The following is a 27,741-nucleotide window of genomic DNA, read 5'->3' on the forward strand; positions in this document are numbered from 1 at the left end:
AAAAATTGTTTTACGCGCGCGCGCGCACACACACACACACACACAACACACACACACACACACACACACTATACCTAACAGACTTCATCCAGGAATGGTTCCTTTATATTATAACATGGAAAAGCAAGCTGTGACATACTTTTTTAAGTGAAAGAGAAAATGTTTTTAAAAAACAGTTAAAATGACTTAAATAATTGCAGGTGTTAAAGCATTGTATAAAAATATTTTAGTAGTAGTCAATGGTCATGGTTGGGGGGGAAAAGAGAAAAAAGTGGGGGTAAGGAGGCCCTATGCTGTCTTCCTTTCTTTCTTCCTATACTGTTCTTTTTATATTGTTATTTCTTTATTTTTTTATTTTAATCATTGTATCAAATTATATTCTTTGGATTTTTATTTTAACTTTCACCTTAGTGCAAAGCTTAGAAAACAGTAATATTAACAACAACAACAAAAGGTAAATAACAACATAGATGAATTAAGGATTACAATGTTATACATATATTTTTATGTATGTATATCAGTGATGTGTTCTGAATCCCGTTGCAACTGGTGTGGTGCAACAGGGCTGGGCATCCACCACATGCATACACACAGTGCACGCTTGCATACTTACCGCCTGCGATGCTCTGCAATGCTCCAGCTGCTCAGCGGAGCATCGCCCAGGGGCTGTATGGTCCATGCACGTAAACCCTGATTGGCTCAAATACAGGTAAGGAGGGCAGGCGGGTGGCCCTCTGGAGCACCGTACCGGAACGGTACCTGGTGTTTCCAGAAGGTGTACCAGTCATATCCCACCACTGATGTATATATACTCTCTCTTTTTCTTTCTTTTTTTCTGTTGTTATTCTAATTAATTAAAAACAGAACTAAGCTAGTGACAGTCGATATAGCAATCAGTCTTAGAAATGATCATTCATTCATTCATATTTGTTATACTGTCCACCTCCAATAGATTATGGAACCATATGAAACCCAAATATCCATTAAAACAAGATAAAACACAAAAGCATATAGACCAGCCAGACTCAAAGCAATACGAACCAAACAAAACAACAACAAACATTCCCTCGTTACAACCAATGCAATAATATATTTCCATAATGAAGATAGTGATGTGAGGGATTTTATTTTTAATGTCTTCAATTTAGTCTTAACTCCTGGTGACTGCCCGGAAAAATCCTTGTGGTTTTCTTGTAAGCATTTTCAAAAATAGTTTGCCACTACCTTCTTCTTAGGGCTGAAAGGAAGTGATTGGCTCAGTCACCAAGCCAGCTTTTTGCCTAAGGCAAGACTAGATGTGTTCTGCCTTTTAGGATTGTCTATCAAACCCAAGAGACTATGAGTTTTAATCCTGCTTTATGGATCCTAGGTATGTCTCGTTTAATGAAAAGAAGGACTAGAGGTGACATGATAGCAGGGTTCCAATATCTCAGGAGCTGCCACAAAAAAGAGGGAGTCAAACTATTCTCCAAGGCAATTGAGGGCAAGACAAGAAGCAATGGGTGGAAACTAATCAAGGAGAGAAGCAACCTAGAACTGAGGAGAAATTTCCTGACAGTTAGAACAATTAATCAATGGAACAGCTTGTCTCCAGAAGTTGTGAATATTCCAACACTGGAAGTCTTTAAGAAGATATTGGATAACCATAACCATGTCTGAAGTGGTGTAGGGTTTCCTGCCTAAGCAGTGGGTTGGATTAAAAGATCTCCAAGGTACCTTCCAACTCTGTTATTCTGTTTTTTCTGTTTTAGACTTAAAGCCACCAGGTGATCTTGGGCTAGAATTTCAAGAAGGCAATAGCAAATTGCTAATGAAAAAATGCAGAGACTTTGTCTAGGCAGGATCTCTCTCCCTCTCGCTCCCTCTCCCTCCTCTCTCCTTCTCTCTCTCACTCTTCTGCTCTCCCCATTCTCCCTCCTCTTTCTCTTTCTCATATTCAAATGTCCTGATGTACCTACAAAAAAGTTTAATCTTGAAGAAGCAGTATAGAAAGAATATCAGTGCTTTTGAACTTTGGTGCTGCAGAAGATTTTTCAAAATACCAATCATAGAACAAATCAGTTCAGACTTCTCATTTGAGGCACAAATGATCAGCTCAAATTATCCTACTTTGGACACATTATGCAAAGACCTAGCTCCCTTGAGTAGTCCATATCGGTAGCAATTGTAGAAAAATGAAAAAGAGGACAACTAAGTGCAAAATAGATGGATATATTTATAATGAGGACAGGTCACAGGACATCATATGGAGACAGAACATAGAATAATAGAGTTCGAAGGGACCTCTGAGGCCTTTTAGTTCAACTCCCTGCTTGACCAGGGACCCAAACGGTTGTTCAATCTCTTTTTGAAAGCCTTCAGTGTGGAGCATCCACACTTCTGAAGGCAAGCTATTCCATTGGTTGATCGCCCTCACTATTAGGAAATTGCTCCTTAGTTCTGGGTTGCTTCTCTCCTTGGTTCTATAAGATAAGGACATACAGATAAATCTTAGATTTGTAATACAAGGGACAAATCATCCTGGAGAAGGCCCATGACTCTAGTTGCCAAGAGTTGATACTAACTTGATGACACATAGTAAGTGAATCAATCAAACAAACAAACAATTCCTCTCTCAATGGCTATTTTTTTTAAAGAGAATGATATACCTTTTATGTTATCTCTAGTTGAACTGTTAAGGTCTTCCTCGGGTGGGAAGATGTAGTGTTCACCTAGATTGTTTTGTGTACTATTTTTGAACTGAAATGTACATGGCAAGTGAGAAATTTGAAATATTAACTGGTTCCAGGCCATAGGTCTGTTGGTTTAAAAATGTAGTTCTCCAATATTATGAAACTTAACAACATACCAGAGTAGAAATTGGCTTGCAGAAGTAAGTAGGTTTATCTTTTGCCATTGGCCTCATTGATTGAAATGGAATCTTTCCAATTCATCAACTAAACTGATCCAATAAATTGAAAGTGGCAACCTCATTTATAAGCACTCTTCACTTTTTAAAACAATGTTCTTGTGCTTTTCAAGTTCCATGACAGTGAAAAAGTACTTCAGAGAAGCCGTGTTATGCTAACTTAGATTAAAAGAGCAAACAAAAAAGCTTGATATTATTCTGCACTTTGCAATTAGAACTTTGTACTATTTTTTCATTCTCTAGTCACATCTAGTATTATTTCTTTCTTTCTTTCCTTCCTTCCTGCCTTCTTTTTTCCCTTCCTTCTTTCCTTCTTTCCTTTCCTTCTTTCTCTCTCTCTGTTCCTCCTTCCCTTTTTCTCCTTCTCATGCTAATCAGCGAAGAAGAATGTAACCCTGTTCGTATTTTACTTTTTTGACATTCATATAAGAGAACTCTTGAATTTCAAAAAGATAGTAGTTATTTGAGAGAAACATGTGAAAGCTGCCTAGTAATCAGTGCTCATTTACATAGATAATCCTGGTGCAATCTCCATCTATTTCACAATTAGTCATTGTGAATGTTGGAATATTTTATTTTATATCCCCTTTCCCTTTTCTTGCTCTCTTCTTGATTTTAATATCTGTAACCTTTGACCCATTGAGGATTTTAGGTTATTGTTGCTTGGTCCTAACGTGTTGCCATAGAGACACACTGGTTTCATAAATAATCACATATAAAATTTCTTGTCTGTGTTAGTAAAGATGCAGGGCATGATCCACCAAGGTATTCCTCCAGCTATTCTTGGTTAATTCAGTGGGTTCTTCCTAACTGTTTTCATAAATTTCAGTTATAGTAATATAGACACAAATAAAATAAAAATGAATTACTGTTAAGAACTTTCTTAAAATAACATATTTTTGTAATTAAAATGAAAAAAGCTGTTTTGCTACATTCGTTTAATATAGGGCAATAGCAGGTATGTAGATTCTTGGCTCCATCAAATTAAAACAATGTTTCTGCCCACACGTGCTCATAGCACATAACTGGAAAATAGGAACACAATTTATTGTTTAAAGATTTGATAGTAGAAGTATCTCATGGGTACATTTCAACACATGTCTCCCTGTGTGTCCTTCCTAGAGTCTGTGATTATGTCCATCCAGGAATTCTTTTGGTCTTTTTCTGAGTTTGTGTTGCATGTGTCATTAGAAACATCTGCATGCAGAGATAGCCAGGGCAAGATGGCTTCCAGCAGGAGAGTGTGTTTTCATCCTAGAAATTTTCATTTTATCTAGAGGCCATGTAAGAGGCTAGGTTGTAAAAAGACCTGTAGAGACCTTGTTTCTTACAAGATGGCTTTTATGGATTGTTCTTTTAGTGTGCCTTGTGTCTGGTCCAACTAAGAAGATCTGATGAATTTCCTTTTTCTAATATACATTTTGACATCTCTGGGGAGATGGATGGTTACATTTTTCAAAATGTTTCCTTTCTAATATGGACTTAGACAACAAATTGGAATCTTACCTGATAGCTGAATCCACCTTCTTCCCTTTCTGTAATTTAATCTGGGCTAAAATGCAGACCATTTTTCACCAGTTATGGTATATGGATTAAATAGAACAGGGTTCTTTTTGAAAACCAATTAAAAATTCTGTTTATTCAGGCCTCCAACCATAAGGCCAGTCATAGGCACTTTAGGAGGCATTGTTGCTCTTTAAATTTAAAAAAGAAAGGTTATCACAGCCTCATCCCCAAAGCCTTTCTTGGCATCTCCTTTTAAGTTATAAGTACAATGGTAGGATCAAAATCTATATAAAATTTACTTTGATTTTGTTGGCAAACCCGTAGTTCTTTTCAAATGCATTCACAACTTCCTTATTCGCTATACACGGATACACTACACTATAGTATGTGATGCCAAGGGCAGATAGTAGAAAAAAGCTACCTGTATATTGGAATTCTGGGGAGCTTTTTATTCCAATACTTATTTTCAAGATAGTTACTTCCCTATGTCCTGACTTTATGTTAGAATGTGCTTCCTAGTTTTATGGCATCTTCTGTAGTGCAACTTTGGAATGGTAAATAGTTTCTATAGATTATTAATGGATATGGTAGACACATTGCAAAAGATAATTATTTTAAGCATAAACTGTTTCTCATGGCTGATAAAATGAGGAGAGACCCTTTGAAATGTGTTCAAAGAATATTAAGGCACGTTTGGGACAAAGCTATGTATTCTGAAAATTGTAACAGATAGCAGATGGAAATATACATAAAATGTGACAAAATGAAATGCTAACAAAAGCTATATTTTGGCTCATCTGCATATCATTGCCTAGGAGTAGAACTGCATAGAAAAAACCCCATATCCTTTATGCTTCATATATGTTTGTATTTATGCCTGATATGTACTGTTTCTAAAGTTTCTAAAGACAAAATATACTGCTTAATAAAAAATTGAAAATTTAAATTTAAAACGTCAAACTTTTGCAGATAATTTGATGTGTGGCTTTAAAAAAAAATCTAAGCACTTTAAGCTGCTTAGATCAGCTAGAAAATAAGTTACTTGCTCTGCAGGTTGAAAATACATGTGAAAACATTTCAAGAAGCAGCCAGAGGTAATTATATTCTGTTCATTCCTAGATAATTGCACGAGGATATTATATGAAGTATGAAGAAGATGTCTACTTCTGTCAAAATACAGGATAACAAGCAATAATTTCCTAGAACATTTTTACATAGAACTTAAGTATTTTCATCCCATATAGATATACAGTATGTCAGCTTTTATGGCTATTCTCCCATAGCTTTAACCTATTCTATAGCTATACTGAACCTATTCTATAGCTGTACTGAACCTATTCTATAGCTACACTGAAAAAAGGCAAATATCACTCCAGAAATAGTAAGTAGTCATCATGTTCTGTTAAAAATTAACAATATGATCTACGGATATCTGTCCAAAGCCAGGATAACCAGCATTACCTTTACAAACAAAAGTCAATCTAGTCTGCCTTTCAGTGGTTGAGACATAATTTTGAGAGAGGCTTTATGCCTGCTTTGGTGCTTTTCAGAAGCATTTGATTTATCCAATTTATTTATTCCAACTACGCAAAATTTATATGACACTAAGATAAAAGACAATCGTTACTAATACCACTATATTGGCTCATAACATTATTTGCTTGCTGTTTTTCCCATCCCCCCCTGCCCCGCGGCCACCCTAGGCAATAGGCAGTGGTACCTGTTTAGTTTTCCACTAAGTGTAATATTGCTCTCCTGTCTCCATGTTCTGACATCATTCCATTCCAATAATTTGCTGAACTCAGCTCCTGCCTTTAGCAATTTTTAAAAATAAACCCTCAGAACCAACAAACATATTAATAGTAATTAAAAGATAAGTTGACAAGCGAGATCAGCACGTCTAAATTTTACTCTGGGTAGGGAAGTGAGAGACAGAAATAAATGTGAGGGTGGCATGAAAGAAGGGGAAAGCAATGGTTGTTGTTAGTCATTTTTAATAAGTCACAGATGGGATGTCTCACTGAATAATAATCCTATTGAAAATAAGCTTGTTCTCCTTATCTGAAGTAGATCACTGTTTTTCTATTCTTGATGAATCAACCTGTGATATAGAAAGATTGAGTTAAACAAGTGGAGATGACTTCATAGATTTGAATTCTAGGAGCCGAGGTGGCGCAGTGGTTAAATGCAGCACTGCAGGCTACTTCAGCTGACTGCAGTTCTGCAGTTCGGCTGTTTAAATCTCATTGGCTCAGGGTTGACTCAGCCTTCCATCCTTCCAAGGTGAGGAAGGACCCGGATTGGGGGGGCAATATGCTGACTCTGTAAACCGCTTAGAGAGGGCTGAAAGCCCTATGAAGCGGTATATAAGTCTAACTGCTATTGCTATTGCTATGTGAATCAGAGTGATTACAGTTACATATAGACTTCAGAACATTTAGAAGCAATAGCTGTAAACTGCCTATGCTTTCTAACATGGAATATCATCAACAGTTCCCTGCTGAATGGCAAGAAGTTTGGTGGAAAATCTGGGATGCCTCTTTGAGAGGTGCAAAGAATGCCATATATTCCAAATAAACATTCAGAAGAGTTTCGTCCAAAACCAGGGTGCCCACATTTAATTTTCTATTTACAGTGGCAGAATAAATACCACCAAGCACAAGTGAATTTAATTTGGATAAAATAGGCATAGGGTTCACTTGCATCCCTTGATTAAATTTGCACATTGCAATAAGCCTTAATTTGTTGAATCTTGATTTGAATAAACCATAATTAACTTGATTTGTGCTATCTGCTAAGCCACATGTCAACCACAATAGCTACATTTTCACATTATAATTAGGCAAAATAATAAAGTCATGAGTAAATCAGCTGAAGGATCCAGAAAAATGTATAGCCTTATCAAGTGCTTTAGAGTGCAGGACTAGAATATGTTTAGTTGTGAGAATCTAGCACATGATTATAAAATTTCAAGGCATGAATTTAAAGTGACATGCTGTGAATTCTGTTTGACCCTTGACTCAGTAGAGGTTTTCCTTATTTCCATCAGTGATACTTGGAAATTTGTAAGTTCATCCAGGAATTTGCATTTAGAGATTATGGTTAGTTTATTTGGATGTTTTTATGGAGCATATCTAATCTGAATACTTTGAAAGTAATTAATTTTCAGTTTTTTAATTCATTTTTAAAATTCTAATGGTGATGAATAACATTTATACCTTGGTTTTATTTTAAATTGATGTCAGACCAAATAAAAGATGTTATTGTGTATCTATTTATTACCCTTCTTAATAGTATATAATGTAGAAAGTTAGTGTCAGCTGGCAGACGGGAGCCAGTTATTTATGAGATCTTTGTGCATTATGTATGGGGTAAGGAGAAAACTCAAGAATGAAACAGGTTCATTCAATAGTATAATGGAAATATTTGGGGGAAATTATAGACATATGGTATTTCTTAGTCTCTATTATATGAAAAGTACCAAAGTATTGTACAATTTTTAAATAGCTAAAATGGTAAAAATGTTGATAAAATGGGATCAGAACAATATACCTGGAAATAAACGAAGCCTGAAAAGGCTTGCCATCATTGAAAGAAACATACAGCAGCAATTTTCAATTAATTTTCTCCGGTAGGCTTAGTTTCAGCCCTCAGGAAATGATGTTGTTGTTTACTGTTAACAGAAATTGGTCAGGAAGAATACCTAGCAAATTTCTGGTTTTGTTTGTTTTTAAAAAAAGTTTTACAAGATCCTTATGCAGAATAGTTGCTACTGTACTGTGTTCTCATTCTTGGGAAAGATATCAATAGATGTTATGAAAGTGTGTTCCTGGTTTCTTTTATTATATTGGCAGAGTTGTTTTCTAGGCTGGAGAATCCTGTACATTTGTATAGCTTACATTCACACATAATATTAAAATAAGATATTGCTTATTTTGTCATTGGATGAACCCAGTCATGAGTTGTAAATCACATTTTCCATGTAAACAAACAAACAAAGAAACAAATAAATAAGCAAGCAATCTATGATTTATATCAGAAAGGGTTTTAAAAATCCATACTTTGTTTATATAGAAAATCTGATCTCTGGAGGAATACTAATCCAAAGAGTGGGGGTCATGGTCATAAAGCCATATTTCTGAGATCTTATTAGATGCCATTGTTTAATAGAGGGGATTTGAAGTATATCCAGTAAGATACACTCTGGTGTAGAAAATGGAATTTTGATATGACATGCAGCACCACATTTCAGAGCAGGATAACTTCCAAAGAGTTTCAAGGGCAGCCCCATGTACAGCACATTGCAGTAGTTCATTCTAGAGGTGGCTAGAGGGTTTGAATGACTATCCAAGGGTCCTCCAGTCCATGAATAGGCACAGCTGGTGCGCCATCTGGATATGTGCAGAGTTCTTCAAGTAAGAGTTGTGACTCCAGGCCAATACCCAAATTGTATACTTGTCTTGAATGCAACCCTCTTTCAAGATGGTTGGGAAAGATGGGAACTCTGCCACATAAGGGGGCCCATATATCCACACTTGGTCTTGTTGGGATTGAGCCTTAGGGATTCAGTCTCAGTCTGTTCCTTCCCATCCATAGTGGCTGTTGATGTCTTACCAACAGAGGTAATACATCAACATCAGCCTTTGCACATTTTAGGAACAACATATGTACCATATTTTTTGGTGTATAAGATGCACTCCACCCCAAATGTGGGTGGAAATGTTGGTGTGTCTTATACAGTGAACGTTGCTGAAGCTCTGCCCACCCACTGGCCCCCACCCTTCAAACTCTGCCTCCCAACAATTTGCCTTCTTGCAGCAAACAGCCTGGTCAGCCTCAGCACAGTCTAATTTAGCATGAGTAGCGGATTGGCGGTTGGATCTGCTCCCTGGAATATCGCCTATCAGCTGTTCCAGGCTAAGGGGATTGCCACCTCCATCACTGCCATCACCGCTTATCACCACCTCTGCACATCCCATTTTCAGCCTCCACGCCTCCAGTTTTTGGCCTCACCTTATTTTCAGCCTGTTCCAGTCAGCAGGAATTGCCACTGTTGCATATCCCTGCTGTCTGGAAGGAGCCAAAAATGGGATGTGTGGCAGCCAAACATGGGGTATGTAGAGGGTGAAAACGGGGTGTGGGGAGGCCAAAAATGGGATGTGTGGAGGCCAAAAATGGTGCATATGGAGGCAGCGATAGGCAGCAACATGTGGTGGTAATCCCCACCTGTTACCAGCTAGAACAGCTGATAGGCGGTATTCTGGGAGGCAGATTCAACTGCCAATCAGCTGCTCGTGCTAAATCAGGCTGTGCTGAAGCTGACCAGGTTGTTTGTTGTTTGGTGCAAGGAGGCAAATTGCTGGGAGGCAGAGGCAGTTTTTTTTTTCTTGTTTTCCTACCCAAAAGCTAGGTGTGTCTTATAGTCTGGAGCATTTTATAGTCCGAAAAATATGGTAAGTGAGTATCATTTGCATACTGATGATAGCAGACCCTGAACTGATAGTTTCATATATTTCTTAAATATATGATCAACATAGATTGGAAGTGACCACAGAGGAAGGAGAACTACTACAATACAGTGCTGCCCACTCCCAATTGCTGCAGGTTGTCCAGAAGGATTCTATGCCTGATGGTATCAAGCATCCTTCAGCTCAACTTTCCTTCTGCCATGCATTTATTTCAACATATATATTTTATGTGTTCCCCAATTCTGTACAAAAGGCATAACCTCACAGTAACAAAGCTGGTATCATATTTCTTAGATAATAGCCTATTAGGTTAGATATTATGTTATCTTTAAATCAATATAAATGGGGAATTCAGGATTAAATTCCGATTAGAACAATGAGTTTCGTTTCATTTATATTTTTATAGTTCTTTAATTCATATATAAATTCACCAATGTATAAATTCAAACAATTAAATTTTCCTGAAAGCATTAATCAATATCATTCATAAATATAATCCTTCAAACCAATTGCACTGATTTTTTTTAAAAAAGAAAAGGATTTGGGTTTTAGTTGAAGCTTCCTTTTTTTTTAGAGTTAATGGCAATTTTTTTCTGTCTTATATTTCACTAGTAACTTGCAGTTTATATTCTCTGATAGTGAATAATTTGTTTACATTACATAAAGAAAGGAAATAGCTATCTTCAAAACAACACTCATACGATACATTTATTTTAAATGCTTGGGCAATCCCATTAGCTAAAAGAAACCAGACTCAGTTTAAATTAGCATGTAATTTAAGTATTCACAATGACAATGACTATAGCCAACTTATAATTAAAGACATTCTACAAAAATTAGCTTTCCACAGAAATTGCTTGTCTCTTGTTCTGACTAGTTACAGAGGTCATTCTTTAAATAACAATATTTGTGTAAAACCTTCTAGATATCTTTCTTTTCTTTTGATGGCGACAAATAATAGAATACAAATATCATTGTTTCTTTGCAGAGTTGATAGTTTACATGTTTTTTACAAACCTTGACCGATGTTTGCTGGTATTCTTTTATAAAAGGCTGTTGATCTTATTGCCCAGAAGTGCAAACTTGAACTTCATGGTTCCATGAGCAGGCATTGCTTTTTATTTATGAGGCGCTTCAGACTATAAAGCAGTACGGCTGGTGGGTACCATGCTTCAGCTTAGCTTTTTAATTGATGTAACACAAGCAGTGGCTAGTATGGTACTTTGAGGGAGTCTTGCATCACAGTGATTATAATTGCAGCCTGTCATGAGGATTCTGCTTTGTTTCTAAAACACTTCCCATCTAAATTGGATCCTGGATGAAACAATACAGGAATACCTGGCTCATAATTTGCACTAACCAAAAGGTCCAGACTGTTGGGGGCAATATGCTGACTCTGTAAACCGCTTAGAAGCGGCTGTAACATCACTAGGAAGCAGTATATAAGTCAAAGTGCTATTGCTAAGCAGTAATCCCTAGTGTCGTGTAATGGCGTAAGCTCCGGTTACTTATCCCAGCTTCTGCCAACTTAGCAGTTCGAAAGCATGTAAAAATGCAAGTAGAAAAATAGGAACCATCTTTAGTGGGAAGGTAACAGCATTCTGTGCACCCTAGTCATTTAGTCATGCTGGACACATGACATCTTTGGGCAGTGCTGGCTCTTCGGTTTTGAAATGGAGATGAATAGTGCCCTCTAGAGCCAGGAATGACTAGCATATATGTGCGAGGGGAACCTTTACCTTTATTGCTAAACAGTGAACCCTCTGGTTTAAGTGCAACTCCCAGGGGCTCTGGAAAACACCGTTGACACAGTATTTCTAACTGAAGTTGGAAAATATGAATGATCAGAATGATCGCCTCAATTTTGTTTAAGTAGTATAACTTTAAATAACTATCACTTTTTGCAAATTCTTCATCCCTTCTCCTCAACTTCATTGTTATCTATCCAAGCGAAATGTGTTCTGAGCATGATTTTTTCCCCCAGTGTTGTTTTTCTGTTGAGAATCCATTGGGTATTTTCTTTTCTTTTTCTAATCCCTTAGTGTGCTGAACCGAACCCCAGTGCACCTGGTCCATGAAATCCTATTAGTAGATGACTTCAGCGATGATCGTAAGTGAACTTGAAAACTAGAGGGGTTGAGAAGGAGGGAGAGAGGGAACTGTGCATCTGTGTGAGGATATATTGGCGCACAGTCTCAACCTTCATGAGACTAAAAACCTGATCCTGGAAAAGAGGAGATTTTCTCATGTATTATGATTCCCCATTGTTCCTTGACATTATAATGGCCTCATACCCTTTTCTATTCTGCCACAAGGAGTTAAGTGTCCACCATCAAAGTTCTTAACGCTCACTTCCTGACCTCTTGATTGTGTGAAAGCCTTTGAAAGATGAAAAGAAACAATCAAATAACATTGCATTCTGTTTGTGTTTTCAAAGCGGATGATTGCCGTTTGCTGATCAAGCTTCCCAAAGTGAAATGCCTGCGCAACAGTAGAAGAGAAGGTAAGCATTGGGGGGGCTGAGCACACTGAAGGAATACAAAGAAGATAAAAAGACAAAACGAACGCTTTATAGTATAGGGAAAATAAAGTGCAATGCCTGTCCTAAATACTCTTTTACAACCAATGTGCATACTTTTTACACTTGTAATCTCCTACTAAGGTGGAGCTTTCTGATGAAAATGTAAGCAGTATCAATGAAAGAAGATGAGGCACTTATTTATAACATATGTCATAGAGATCTTGTCATCCCTATGTCTGCCAGTGTGTCTGTGTGTCCGTGCATGTAATTGTGTTCTCTAAATTATTTTCATACTTTAAAGCAGGGGTCCCCAACCCCCTGTCTGTGGACCAGCACCGGTCCGCAGCATGCCAGAAACAGGGTTGTGCAAACAAGCTAAGCCCCATTCACAGGATGCAAGAAGCATTTGAAACCACGCCCCCCCTCCAGTCCGCAGAAAAACTTCTCTCCAAGAAACCAGTCCCTGGTGTCCAAAAGATTGTGGACTGTTGCTTTAAAGAACAAAATAAAGCAATCAATGTATTTTTCTTCAAAATGAAACTCAACCTCAGTCAGGTTTCCTTTAGCAAATGTACCCAGGACTGCAGCATTTTATAATTTGTAATTAATGATACATTTGAAAATTGTAAGCTCAATTGCATTTTAGTTCCCTTTTTTATTCATCGATATTTTACTATTGGGGTTTTTTTTTACTCATCTTTATTTCTTTTACATTCTTTATCTAAAATGCCTAATTTAAAAATGACTTCATCATTGATGGACTATTGAGTTCAGGATCAGGGTGAACATTTAAAGGACTTCACTTAAGCATGGCATATCCACTTTTGCACATTAACCTCCATGACTGGTACATTTTGCAATAAGGAAGATATTTGCAAGAGAAATGGATAGTTTTTCCTGAACTGAGATAAATGCACCATCAAGTCATTTCTGTTTCTGACATGTGCATAAAGTAAGGTTGAATTTCAATTGAATTAATACTCATTTGCCTGATATAAATTTGGCCAGTCCAAATGCTGCCCGTGGAGCTGACAAAAAGGTAGAAGGGATGTTTTTCAAAAATCAGCCACTCAGCTGAATGCCTGCTGTATTAAAATGGCCCAATAGCTGTAATAACTTTTTAAAATGATCCGTCACTGCTTAATAATTTGCATTAATAAAGTAACAATCATTTGCAATTTCACACATTAAATTTTACTTGTGTATTTAAGTTTGCTTTTTTAAAACCATCCTGGAAGTTTGTTGAAGGACAAGTATAATTTTATTAAATAAGTATTCATGGTAAAGATGTGGGTGAAAGCATTGTGAAGAAAAAATACTTGGCAGTGACAGAGCCCCTGTCATTAAAATTCTTCCCAGCAACAGTGTCAGAGGTGAGAAAGAAGACACAAGTGTTTTTTCTTGGCTTAAAAGAACTATAGCTGTCAATTAAGGCTTTGCAAAAACTCTCTTCAGGCAGCATGTTCTATTGTAGAATTTGATCTACTGATCCTTCTCTTCTCTGGATTAGATACACCACTCTGTTCAGCTGCACAAGGTGATTGTTCCCAGCTGGTAGTCTTCCTGCTTACCTAAATTTTCTAAACTAAGCGTTGGGGTAACTTGGAAGGCATGTGGCTCACCCACATGGCATTCATTTTGATCTCCTCCTCCTCCTCTAATAGAATAGAATAGAATAGAATAGAATAACAGAATTGGAAGGGATCTTGGAGGTCTTCTAGTCCAACCCCTGCTTAGGCAGGAAACCTTACACCACTTCCTCCTCCTCCTCCTTCTCCTATTATCTAATTGTAACACAATTTCCTGCCAAGCAGGAAGCAGATGGTGATCACCTCAAAGTGGCAAGTTGTGTCCTAGGTTTATCATATTCCATTTATGGTTGAAAGAACAAAATTCACTGGCCCTGACTTGCAAAGCACACATTCTGCTGCAAGTGAACTTTATACTTGAACTTTGCAGGGGCTCAAATCTAAGTTATTAGCTAGATCAATACAGGTAGTCCTTGACTTATAACCACAATTGAGCCCAACATTTCTGTTGCTAAGTGAGACAGATGTTAAATGAATTTCCCCCCCATTTTACATCTTTTCTTGCCACAGTTATGACTGCAGTGAATCGCTGCAGTTGTTAAGTTAGTAACAGGACAGTTAAGTGAATCTGGCTTCCCCATTGACTTTGCTTATCAGAGGTTGCCACATGACCCTGGGATCACTGCAATTTGATGATTTAGTTGCCAGGTATTTGCATTTAATCACATGGCCATGGGGATGCCACAATGGTCATAAGTTACTGTTTTCAGTGCCATTCTAACTTTGAACAATCACTAAATTAAATGTAAGTCAAAAACTTACCTGTATTTCTCAACCTCAGCAACTTTTAAGATATGTGGACTTCTATCAGTATTCCCCAGCTAGCATTCTTGTCCAGACTAGTGAAAAATTCCCATTTGACTAGAATTTTGCCCAACTGACCTATTTGGTAAGGTAGTCCATGATACAGTACAGTATTTAGCAATTTGTATATTCCTTTCTTCTCATATAGGAGGAGACTATCTCCATGAGAGAAGGACCTCTGTGTGTGGAGGCTCTTTGAGAAATTAATAATTCTGATTTTCTGCATTGCTGAACCATATAGGAAATCTGACCAGAAACTCCTCAGTACAAATATTCATCTTCTACACACAAAGATAGTGAGGATTCCTTGCGTAGAGAGGCCACATAGTCTGCTTGTGAGAATCTTCATCTCTGGTTATTACCCAGGAATTGCCTGTGAGCCAGATCACAATCAGAACCACTGATTTACAAAAAAGCAAGCAAAGGGCTTTGAAGGTTAGAAATTATCATGTTAAAACATACAATGAATTAAATAATCAATATATTCTCAGGCACACTGGTTATTTACAGTATTTTTATAGAGGCAATTTAACGCCTTAAGTATCCAGTAAAGATAGTCTTATGCAAAAAGAGCTAGCCTGAATTGCAGTAATTATGAAGCTTCATGATAGCAGAAGGAATTCCATTTTGCTTAATAGCAGAGTGGGGCAATGACAGAAATATCTGTGTATTATCTGGAAAGAATATGAAGAAGTACAAATCATTTAATGGCTGTATATGACTGCCCATTTTGGTGGATCTGAAAGGGAAAAGTTTCAAGTCCTTTTCAAATATGAATCATTTGATACCGCTAAAGAGTTTATGCTCAACCACTTAATTGGGTTGTTGAGGGAGTTTAAGGACAGATCAGGTGTATGAACCTAATGCAGCTATTTTTCCCCAAAAGAAAGAAACCACAAGTCTGAAAATTGGCACTTTTCCCTTCAAATTTATAGTCTGGGGGTCTTAGGTACATGAAATGTGCAAGCCATGGATTTACTTTTGCTCTACTCTATAAAGAGAAGATAAGCTTTCAGAGGCTACCTGTGCCAAAGCTAGGGCCGGGGTGACCTTAATTTCTTATGAACTACTTTAATAAAATAATAGTGTAAAATAGCTTTAATTTGATTTTTCTTATAACTGTAACTGATTTTTGTCACTCATTTGACTAAATATATGAGCATGCATTAGCTGATGGTTTCAATCTAATATATGCATGTCATCTTGCATATTAGTGGAAAATCAAGCATGGTTGATTGTTGGTGGGGTGTGGAAATCCATCCCTTCCTCTCTTTTTTCCAACCCAGCAACACAGAGAAAGATACAAACAGAGATCTGAGTGTACCCAGTCATGGGAAGAATGCCCAAACATATTTATTTTTCATGCTACCTACTTTTCCTTCTGGGCAGGAACAGAAACATTTGACTCACAAATCATTCCTCTCCTTGGTGTGTCTTTATCTTTCTACTCCAACTGATGCCTTTACAGGAAAATAACTCGGGAAGGAAAACAAATCAAAAAAGAAATAACTTGTATGTATATACTACTCTGGTTGTATGGATACTGCTTTGATACCTCTTCTCATATTTGAGATATCAAAAGAAGACCAGGATCTCATGAAGGATCCCTGGCTACATCTTAGCAGAGCACTACTTTCTCCTAAACCTGAAAGTTGTATAGAGACTCCCAGCTGGACAACCTGCTTGTATTCTTGGGCTCCCATTATTCCTTAGTGCAACGGCATCTCCTGCAGTATACTGTATGTGTGTTTGTGTCAAAACCTGTAAATTGGAGCAGTATTATAGTAAAGGAGCAGTATTATAGTAGGACGGAGCATTATTATAGTAAAAGGAGCAGTATTATAGTAAAAGGAGCAGTATTATAGTAAAATTCCTGCCTCTTTTCTGTGTATAGACATCCAGTAACATGCCTATTAGGCTCAAGAAGGCATTTACTCAATATCTATTCTCTGCTTTTTGTTTAAAAGCAGAAAACAATGGTGAAATGAAAAATAATATTTTCCTTACAAAGGTAAAGATTTCCCCTGTCCAGTTGTGGAGTCAGTGTTCATCTGTATTTCTTAGCCAAGGGATGTCCAAAGACATTTCCGTGCTTATATGGTCAGTATGACTATACACCGAGACACATAATCTCGCTGTTACCTTCCCACTGAAGTTGTACCTATTTATCTATTTGCATTTGCATGCGCTGCTAGGTTGGCAGGAGATGGGGCAAGTAACGGGAGCAAATTCCATTGCTCAGCACTCAGGTCTTGAATCTGGCTAGTCAGCTTTCTAGCTGACAAGCTAAGCGTCTTTAACCACTGAGCTATCGCACCCACCCCATTTTCTTTATTTTCTACAGTAATTGTCTCTTCCAACCCTCTTCCCACTTCATAAATTAAAAGGATGAAAATAGCCATTTCCAGTGTTTGAAAGTCCATTTCTAATGGGGGGGAGGGACATGGTTATTTTCCCTCTACTGTTTCCTGTTTTATTAACTTACTACTGAAAAAAGTTGCCAAGCAAGCATCCTTGAAACAAACAGTGACATTTACAGTCATTTCTTTTAAAGAAGTAATTTATGATATTAGTTAAGGGAAAGTTATTTGATACTGTAAGGTTATTTTTAATTGACAAATTAATCACCTACATGCTCAAGAAGTAAATGAGTTTTAAAGTTTAATTTGTAGACTTTCTGTTTTTTTTATAGAATATTTATTACTTGCCTAGCTGTAATTTCTTTCAATACTTCTGGAAATTTAATATTGTTCGTTAAAGTGTTATTCTGTAGGTTAACGTACTACAAAATCAACAATTGGCAATACCAAATTCTACCAATCTAGGCAACTTTACATCAAGAATTGGAAAATGTCTAAAACAAGCCCAGTGCTATCACTTAAAGACCATTTGATGGATGATTTACAGTAACTCCCTTTTTACAACCCTGTAAATCCCTTAATTCGGTATCATCTGTTAACTCTCAAGCATGCAGTTCCTCCAGGCCAACCTTCCTGAAGTTGATATTATCCAAATGTATTGAATTACATTCTGATTAACTTCAGAATGTTTCTGAATTATTATTTTTGCTGTGAAACCAATTACCTCAAGGAAATCAAAAATTGTTCTGTGTCACTTGTAGTCTTTAATTTCCATGGCCTTTTTTCTTAACTCTTCTTGTACTGTTCACATTCTTTCTTTTTCTTTCCACACATGAATTAATCTCAGGTTTACTTTATGCAAGAGTAGGACAGAATTGGGTGGATTTTTTTCCCCTTCTAGTACATTTAAAGCTATAGTGACATTTGTGTTACGATTCTTAATTGTCTTCCTAAAAAGGTTCTATTTTTGTTCTTATTCTTGGAATGCCCAACTAATTTAAAAATCTATTAAGATGGTGCTTTCAAGCTTATTTCATTGTTTGAGCCAATACAACTTACTGCTTCTGCATGGGTACCCACCGGAGATCAAAATCTGCAGGGTGACAGATTTTCAAGAAGCTGATACCTGTGACTTAACCTAACACATTTCACAACATCATGGTTTATTTAACTCTTCTTCTAATTCCTAATAGAATTAGAGAATGTCACAACTGACAATATGATTCGACTTAGCTCCAAATAAAATGTCTAAAACTATAAGCAAGCACTTTGTTGCCATTTCATCTTCTGATAGTCTTCATACTGAAACAGTCATTCTTGGGCTGGAAAAGGTCTAGCACATGTAGGATTTTGAGTTCTAGGGAGAAGGTTCTGGGCTATTGAAGACTGATTCTGTCTCAGATCCTGCTTTAAAGCTTGACTTATTTGACTTTATAGATTCCTTTTATTCCTTCTGAAGAATCCATAACATTTTCTCCATGTTACCCCAAAATGGCAGGTTGTATTGAAACCAAGATCAATCATAGAGCAACTCAGGGAGCCAATCTATGCAGTGAATAAGCTTCAATATGGATATTGTTATCCAGATGGTGCTTGCATCGTGTGAAGCTACCCAAAGTAATATTATTTAAATTGGGTGAAAAACAGGATGTACAAAAAATAATTCAGGTCATGGTGGGAAAAGAATAGTCACTTCCATTTCCCAAAAGCTATTATCCATATGCTTGCTCTTTGAGATAGCCCAGACAAGACATACAAATAGTAATTCTATCTTTATTGTAACGTTACATTGGAAGATTGAATGTATTTCTCTCCTCATTTTATTCTTCAGAAAACTAGGGAGGGTGCCTTCTGAAATGTTTCTCCTTCTGTGGGCTGAGACATCTTTTACTTGCCAGTTGTCTATTCTGTGGCTCTCTCTCCTGTCCTTCAAGGTCATTCCTGCATACCATTACACATAAAAGAACCAAATGTTAATCAAGACTGTATTATGGAAGAGAATGTACAATCACCCCACTTAAATCTGGATTTCCTCAAACCAGGAATGTTTGGGCGCCTAAGACAATTAAAAGCATGTCTGAACTAAGCCTATTACACTTTGCCTCTTGATGGCTGCATTCATACAAGTGAGATTCTAACTTCACATTAATAGAACTCAATTCTTATGCTACAAATGATGCCACAACATTCATATTATGGCTTATTGTGATGGCTTTGTTCACAACACATGCTAAGACAACAACCACTTAATCTTTTGCTATGTGGACCCAACTAAGAAATATATTCTAAGTTTAATTTTGTTAAGAAAACAGGAGAGATGGGACTAAGCAAATCCATATGGAGAGATCCAAGGTGTAAAATGAAAGTTTTGCTTTGTAAAGCATGTCATTTTCTGTACCATTGCTTTAATTAAACAAACCTCCTGAGGACCCTGGAAGCAACTTCCTTGGGATTTTTTTAGTCACTGAAACTCTACAATTGCACAATGAGATTATTAAGCTCCAGTAAGGTTTTGGGGTATTCAAACTGAAAACAGTATGTAAACAAAACAGATGTTCTGTGTGCCTCATATGTTTTATTAGGATTGTCTGGGAATACACAGGGCAAGCTATTGTATATAGACAGACAGCAAACCCCAAACTCACACTGATGCTGCTACATAGTTGGGTAATGAAATGTCTTCAAACCAATAACCAAACTCAGATAGTACCGAGGACTCAACCCTGAACAATAGGCATTTTTTTCTGTTGAAACAAATGTTGCTATATCAAGTGATTTAATTAAAATTGCCATTCAGTGTAAAAGGATATACCTTTCTCCTTATGATAACATAGTAGCACCCATCAAACTTAAGAATAAAAAGGAGCATTTTATCTCTTATCCCTATTGATTATAAGTTGGCCTCAATGTTATATTCTCATGTAATATTATAATTCTCCATCATCCCCAATTATTGATTTATTAATTAATATTTATATCTTGTTGCCCTGTTCTTCCAATGCTCTGCTATATTAGAATTGTTGCAAAAGAGAAATTTCGTTCTCCATTAATGAAAAACAGAAAATGCATCAGAAAATCCCTGTAATTGAGGGAAGTGATTGTCGGCTGGGAATTGTGTTTGTCATTTGTTTCTGCAATGCAAATTGTATTTGCTGTTTGTTTTTGAAGCAATTTGCTTTTGCAGAATAATTTACAGGAAGCTGTAGTTAGGGAAGGGATCCCATCCCTATCAAGAAGTCTTTACATGTTTATCCTTAGATTTTCCTGAAGAAAGTCTGAAAACCTTGTTTTAAACTGTATTTTAGGCAAAAAGGGGAATTGTTCTAGTTACATGATAATACCTTATTCTTCAGAGGCAGCATTTGGGCATCTTGTCTTCCCTTTGCAAAGGCAATGGAAAGAATTGTATAAATGTAGAAGGTTTTAATCATTATTTCTTTTTGCCCAAGATAAACATTTTGTTTGGGCCACTGACTTTGTAATGCAGAAAATTAACTGGGCTGAGGCATCTTAAAAAATGTTATATCATTTTTAAGTCCATAAAGGTACCCTGCCCTGAGTTGATTAGGCAAGGCTAAAAATGAATTAAGTTAAGGAATCTGTATGCTTGTTTAGCAACTGAAGTCTTGCTTAGAAATTTGCATCAGCCAGACCCATGTTTGAGTTCATGTCCGCTGTTACAGGTTTGATCCGATCCCGCATTCGAGGAGCTGATGTGGCCCAGGCAGGGATTCTTACCTTTCTAGACAGTCACTGTGAGGTGAACAAGGACTGGCTGCTTCCTCTTTTGCAGAGGATCAAAGAGGTAAGTGAGCCACTCAATAGCATTGTCTCGGATCAGAGATGATAGCATGTATCATCATGGCTCGTGTAAGCCTTTTAGTAGAGAAGTCACTGGGAAAATCCATAGAAAGGTAGCCCATCAAGCCATCTTTCACCAGAAATAACATCACTATTACAAATGTAATGCCAATTCAGACTAGCTCAGGACTGTTCACTAACTGGGACCAGTCCTCTGGCTTTTAGCAAAGAAAGAAATTGCCCATTGTTCGCCATCTTGCCTGTTTATATGGAAATAGTGATTTTCTTTCTCAACATGTATTTCTCTAATGAGCTATGAAGTCTCCCCTGAAGAATGCTGTCCACGGGACCAAAGATAAAATCAAGTCCCAAAGGAGCCTTTTGTCTGAATGTAAACAAGGCTGCCATTCAACTTCAGATACAAAAGACACTAAATTACTAAAGCCCCAAATTCTTGTGTTTTGAGTATGGGGCGGAGAACATTTTTTAATCCTCAACACGTATTAAAATTTGTGGGTCCCCTCCCCAAAGAATGAGATATTTACATTTATAAATAACATCGCAACCTCTTCATCTTCGTAGCCAGAGAACTTTTCATTGTTGTATTTCTGAACTCACAGAAATGTAGGTCTTCAAATGAGCTTCAAAAGGACAATTGAACCAGCTGGTCCTGACTCCAAGAACACAAGTGTTTTGACGTAACAGGGGTAGAAGTGGAAGATACATTTGCCAAGTTAGCAAAGAATGGTCCCTTAGGAATGCAAATTAAGTTAAGAGAGCCCAAAGGCTCTTGTCAGATCTGCTGAATGTTACAAGGGGAATAGGTAGGCATAGCTCCAGTCAAGTTTTTAATTAGGCCTATGATCAGTTCCCAGTGCTGAATGATTTAAGGGAGTGATGGTTCTTTGAATAAGGACTGCATTTAATTTCATGCAAATTAAGCTGTAATAAATTGATTTAATGGAAATTAAACCCTGCTGACAAAGGCATTTTTCCCAGTAAAAATATTAAACCAATGTTATTGCCATTCTGAGTGGGATGCACTTTTCTCTGTCACCCTGTCTGTATAGAAAAGTGCTCCATGATATTTGTCTCCAACTAGGAGACAAGTATTCATATACCATCAAAATAATCTCGATAATATTCCCTTTGTTAATTATCTTTCAGCAACTCTGTTGGGGATCCTTGGGCACTTCTAAATTAATTTGTATTCCCAAGAGACAGAGCCTCCTTTGCGCACTCCATATTTAGTCAGCTTTCTAATCTACTGCCATCTTTCTAGGGTTTATCTTAACCTTGTTTTTGCTCATCCAGAGTACAATAGCCTCCAAGCACCAGGTCAAACCTCCACTGTATCTCCTGAATATTATTAATATTTTGATGCTAGCTCGTCCCATGCTAATGAATGACTTTTTGTTGATGCTAAATTGAAGACAGAAACAGCTCAGGCACACCATAATGTCCAAGGACACAGCCACTCTACTAACTAGGACCCCAAGGACATAGCCTTTCTAGTCTAGGTCTCTTCACTGAAGCGGGAGAACTACTGCAAAACAGTGCCTCCCACCATATGGCCTTGCAGAAGCCTCAGGAGGAAACTATGGTTGATGGTGTTGAAAGAAGCTGAGAGATATACTGTAGAAGTAAGGAAGGTGAATTCTCCATCCCAGTCCCATCAGTGATGATCAACCTATGCAACCAACGATTATCCCACACCTAGGTCTGAATCCCATTTGAAAGGATACAGACAATCTGTTTCACTCAGGGTTTTCTGGAAATGCAGCCATATCATTTTCTTAAATTTCTGTGTGAGCAAAAGATTAGTAGCTAGTAAATAATAGTCCAAGGTAGTGATCGTTTCTTGAGGAGAGGATATATCATTGCTTTTTCCGAGGCAGAGATAAAGAGCCTATTATTCAAAGTTGATTTCACCTCTGCCCAGGTTCAGCCTTTCATCACTTCCCTGGCAGCTTTCACTAGCAAGATAGGGCAGGTGATATGGTTTATGTGTGTCAAAGCTGTTAGCATGAAGCATTTCCTCGGGATCCACAGGCTCAAACCAATCCTGTACAACCTGACAAGATGAGGCTTCTTTCACCTCAGCTGGATTTGGCCAACTGGTGCGAAGCGCCAAACAAATGTGAGAAATGTTATCAGATTATTTGCAGTGGCCAGCAGCTCCTTTTCCAGCTTGGCGTTTCCTAGCCTGCTCTAGGGAACATTAAACAATGCTACTATCTACCGATGCAATCAAAGCAAACAATTCACAGGTCTTACCACCACAGCGTAAGCTTAAACATGAGCTCTTATTCATGCTGCATCACATTCGTTCTTTATTTTATGCCCTCATTGCTCCAGACATCTGTTCTGCTGCTGCTTCTCCCAGAGCTCCTCAGTTGATGGGAGTGGGGCTAAGAGAATTGAGAATGACAGACACCTGACAGAAGGAAAACACTCTCATTTCTGCTCTCTTAATACCATCCGGTTCCAATGTGTTCTGTAGAAAATCAGCCATTTTGCTGGCAAGTTGCAGTAGTATAATCTTCACACGCTGGGGGAAAGTGGCTTCACAGTGTGAATAGTATAGCTCTATTTTAAAACAAGAGAACAGTTTAATTTTCTTCGTTCTGTGTTTTCTGTTTCTTTCATCCTCATTGGTCCTCATTTTCTTCATCTCTCTCTCTCTCTCTGTCTGAGTGATGATGGTGCCTTTCTTGTATGAGATATTTGATGAGATGCAGCTAGCAGGATGGCAGTTCTAGCACTGGGGAATGTACTTCAGGCTCACAGCTGTTATAGATGGATGTGGATACTATATGCAGCAACACCATAGAAAATTCATTATGAGACTGCAACATCTGAATGAAACAGAAAAACAAAATGGCACTTCTATTAACTTCTCATATTTACAATTTTTCTTTTCTCTATTTTTTTTAAAAAAGAAGTAATATAAAGTTTGAAATAGAGTGATTTCTTATGCTTTTAGCAACATTAATTTGAAATCTGCTTCTGGAATTAATGACTCTGAAATGATGGACTCAGAATGGGGTGGGGTTTTTGAGATTTTTTTTATCCCACCTTTATTATTTTTATAAAAAACTCAAGGTGACAAATATACCTACTACTCCACCCTCCTCCTATTTTTCCCCACAACAACCACCATCCTATGAGGTGAGTTTGGCTGAGAGAGAGTGATTGGCTAAAACCATCCAAGTGGCTTTTATGCCTAAAGTAAGGCTAGAATCCCCAATCTCCTAGTTTCCAGCCCAGTTTCTTAAGTCTAAAAGCTTGGGACTGACAATCCCCAGGATCCCTTCAGGAGCAACAAGACCATCAGAATGAGCATCAGGAACTGAAGCAAGGCATTTTAGAAATCAGACAGTTTAATGCATTTTTATGAATGTAAATAGCAGAATTGTGTTGCTTGTCTGTCTCAAAATGGCAGAACAGCAGTACAATTATACTATGATTAATTGATATTCTTTGTCTTCATTTGTTTTGTTTCATTTTGTAAGTTGCCCTGAAAAGTGTGCTAAAGGCTGGGATATACAGAACATGTTCCCACAAAAAAAGAAAAAAATAGCAATTACTAGGATATCAGATAAAATATATTAGTCCTTAATATCAGCAGAATCATTAATATTCTGCTTCACATAGTTTGTAGGCCGCCTGCAAAATTTTCCCCTTGTTTAGTATCTATATGATATTGATTTCAGATGTGTTATCAACACAACAATTCCTTCGGAATTAGAATAGGTTGTGCAGATGTTGAATAGAAACAGGATTGGTTGGAAGAAGGACAATAAACTGAGAGATTGATAAACAATAGCATTGGATAGTGTCATAGTGAATAGGTGGTTTGGGGATATTGGAAGAGTAAAAAGGTTCTGGATAAGACTCTTAATCCCAAATAATAGGTATACAAACTGAGGGATCCATTTGATTCAGTGCAGTCACTAAAGGTGTAAGTTGATTCAGGGATAACAGATGTGTTCATCCTTGATTAGTGTGAGCACCCTGCCTTCATTCATCTATTTCATAATAATCTTACAATAATATTCCTTAATGCATTTTGCATGGAGCTGCCCTTGAAAACAATCCAGAGGCTGCACTGGTTGCTTGTAAACTACCAGATATCATTGAATCCATGATTACTTATTATAAAGCTCTGCATCATGAAGAATTCAGATACACACAACTAGCAGTTTCTCCAGTACTGGTTGAACATTGTTTATGATCTACTATGAGGATTTGCTTGAGATCCCACCAACAGTAGCAGCCTGTGATATGGAGGGGGGGGGGGAATTCTTGACAGTGGCATCTTAGCTGCAGAATCCTTTTTCCTGGTAAACCAGCACTTTATAATGTTTGTAATTTGTTTTTAAAATGATCTGAAATGTGTTGGGTGATTATCTGTTATGTTGTATTTCCTTTCTAGTTTTTGGTTTTCTGAAATGTTTTTAGTTCTGTATTTTTATAGAATTGGGCACTAATGCAGGCACTTATGAAAAGTATGCTATTTAGTCTACAGTTTAAAATTAGAGAGTGACAAATAATCATACAAAAGCTAAAAACCTGCAAACTCAAAGCAGTTCTCTTTTAAGGAAAGTAGACCAAGTAAGGAGATAGTTTCATTTTTTCTGGGAATTAGTTTTTGCAACTAAAATGTTGATGTATATTCCTTTCTGAAATAAAAATGTTCATGGTCATGCATTAGCAATTTGTGCCCACATTATCAGCAGGCCTTTCTTAAAAGGGGACCCTCCAGGTATGTTGATATTTGATATTCTGGAAATTGCTCAAAATGTCTTGAAAGCATCAAGTTGGGAAACGCTGTTATAAGTTATGGTAAAGCTTAAAAGTTACTTTGCTTCTTCCAAAGGATGCTCAGTTTTCCATAGCTAGTAAATAGCCTGAATTCCCATAGGGATTAGCATCTTGTAGAAGTTACAAAAGTATCATGTTCCTCATCCTGCAAATCATATTAATTATATAATTGATTCCATGATGGAAATGATCTGCTGTATGTAATTAATGCCATTTTAAGATGATATAATGTACATGCCATCATGCTCCCTCCCTCTTTCCCCATATGGGCACCAATAGGATTAATTTGGAAAGCTTTTCTGCTCTCTTTTAAAGACAATGTTTGCTGATAAATTATCTTGTGTTCTTGCCTTTTTGAATTCCAATACTGATGGCCTTCAATTAAATTTGCTTTTTGAGAGCTTGATTGATGGCATCTGGCAATGATGGTATCAAAGTCATTGCAAAATTATTCTCCAACTCTGTTTTCAACTGTACGTTGTATATTAGTAGCATGTCATGATGATGTCACAAGGCTATGTGTGTTAGATCCAACATTGGTTCCAGTGCTGCAAAGCTACTATGTGTTAATGCATTTTCTGTACTTAAGTTTTTTGTGTCACTGAAACTCTCAGATTAACAAAAGATTGTTGTCTATGTTAAACAAATTTTGAATAGATTATTCATTATCTTATAATAATACATGCATGCCTATGTCCACAGTTCGCAGAAATGTTTGGAATGTTAATTCTGCCACCTTCAGGCTAGTGTTGAAAGGGCAACTACTATTTCACCATGCTTTATATCTACCTCCCTTGGCCCTTAAAAGAATAGCATTTTCTTAATTGGCTTCTCACAGGATCAATTGATTTTGATTTAATAGACTTACATTTTACATAACAATATCAAATGCATTAAATCGGCAAATGACCTCCATCCCATATTTCCATTTCTATTATTCATTCAGCAAAATAACTTTTGTCTACTTTCTCAATTGTGGCTAGAGTCCGAAAAGCAAAGTATATGACAGCAAGTGACACTGTAATGGAATAATAAAGTATAACATAGAGCGTTATATCTCAAAGACAATTTAAAGAAAACTATCCTGTGATAGAATATATACCAAAGATGCATGTGCCAGAGAGCACGTTGCAAATAGTAGTGGATGGAGCTGGGCCAAAAGAATAAATTTTAAATTATGTCATTTACAAGCTACCTTGGCAGGTTAATATCTAACAATACATCTCTGCACACTCTCTACTTGAAGTAATTGTTGAGTTCCAGGGTACTCCATGGATAAGTGAACAGCAAACAACAGGCTTCAGGTAGAAGGTTATAGTGGGAGCTGATCAGGTTTTGTATCTATTTTATATTATATAAATATATCCCACCTTTATTTTTTACTTGCTTTACTGTATAGGATAGTTAAATCCCAGAGAAAGAGTCATGACACAAAATTGATTAGATAGTAGAAATAATTTTACCTCTTTTTGATTGAAAACTTCATAAAAAGAATTGTAAATAGTTTATTAAAGTAAAACAATGAAAGAATGCACAGTATAGTAAGACGTAAGCTTTGATATCCCATACCAGTTTATAAAATCTAAGCCTTAAGGTTCCTGCACCAATATATGCAGAGTCTTACCAACATTAGGGTACATCTGGTGGGGAAAGGGGTTGAGGGTAGTGTTACATTCTTTCTGTGGTCACCTCTTCTTGTTTCTAGGTTGGTGATTTTCATGTGGGAACCCATGGCTTGTGGGTGTCTGAGTGTCAGACATGAGCAGCCAGACCCATAAGTGTAGAATTAAAAATAGCTACTTTATTGATCTCTGCCTATAATACAGGAATTTTCTCAGACTGGCAGTTTCGCTTGGAAAAGACCAGATGAGGCTCAAAGACATTGAGGAGGGGGAGAGAGTCAGACATTGTTCCCTTGTGTTTACATAGCAAGTCTAGGCTAATTCCCCACTTGAGC

General features: G+C 37.1%; 1 protein-coding gene across 1 annotated transcript in view; it reads left to right on the top strand.

The window, feature by feature from the left end:
• GALNT14 (polypeptide N-acetylgalactosaminyltransferase 14) overlaps positions 1-27,741 on the top strand; it is a 299,110-nt gene that overhangs the window by 210,859 nt on the left and 60,510 nt on the right. Inside the window, exons 4-6 of the mRNA XM_014053318.2 lie at positions 11,925-11,992; positions 12,320-12,385; positions 20,840-20,961. Coding sequence (XP_013908793.1) covers positions 11,925-11,992; positions 12,320-12,385; positions 20,840-20,961 — 256 coding nt within the window. The remainder of the gene's footprint in view (positions 1-11,924; positions 11,993-12,319; positions 12,386-20,839; positions 20,962-27,741) is intronic.

The sequence above is a fragment of the Thamnophis sirtalis genome, unplaced genomic scaffold, assembly GCF_051295495.1.
Source record: "Thamnophis sirtalis isolate CommonGarterSnake01/CBP01778 unplaced genomic scaffold, rThaSir2_p1.2 scaffold_6, whole genome shotgun sequence".
In the NCBI taxonomy this organism is placed as follows: domain Eukaryota; kingdom Metazoa; phylum Chordata; class Lepidosauria; order Squamata; family Natricidae; genus Thamnophis; species Thamnophis sirtalis.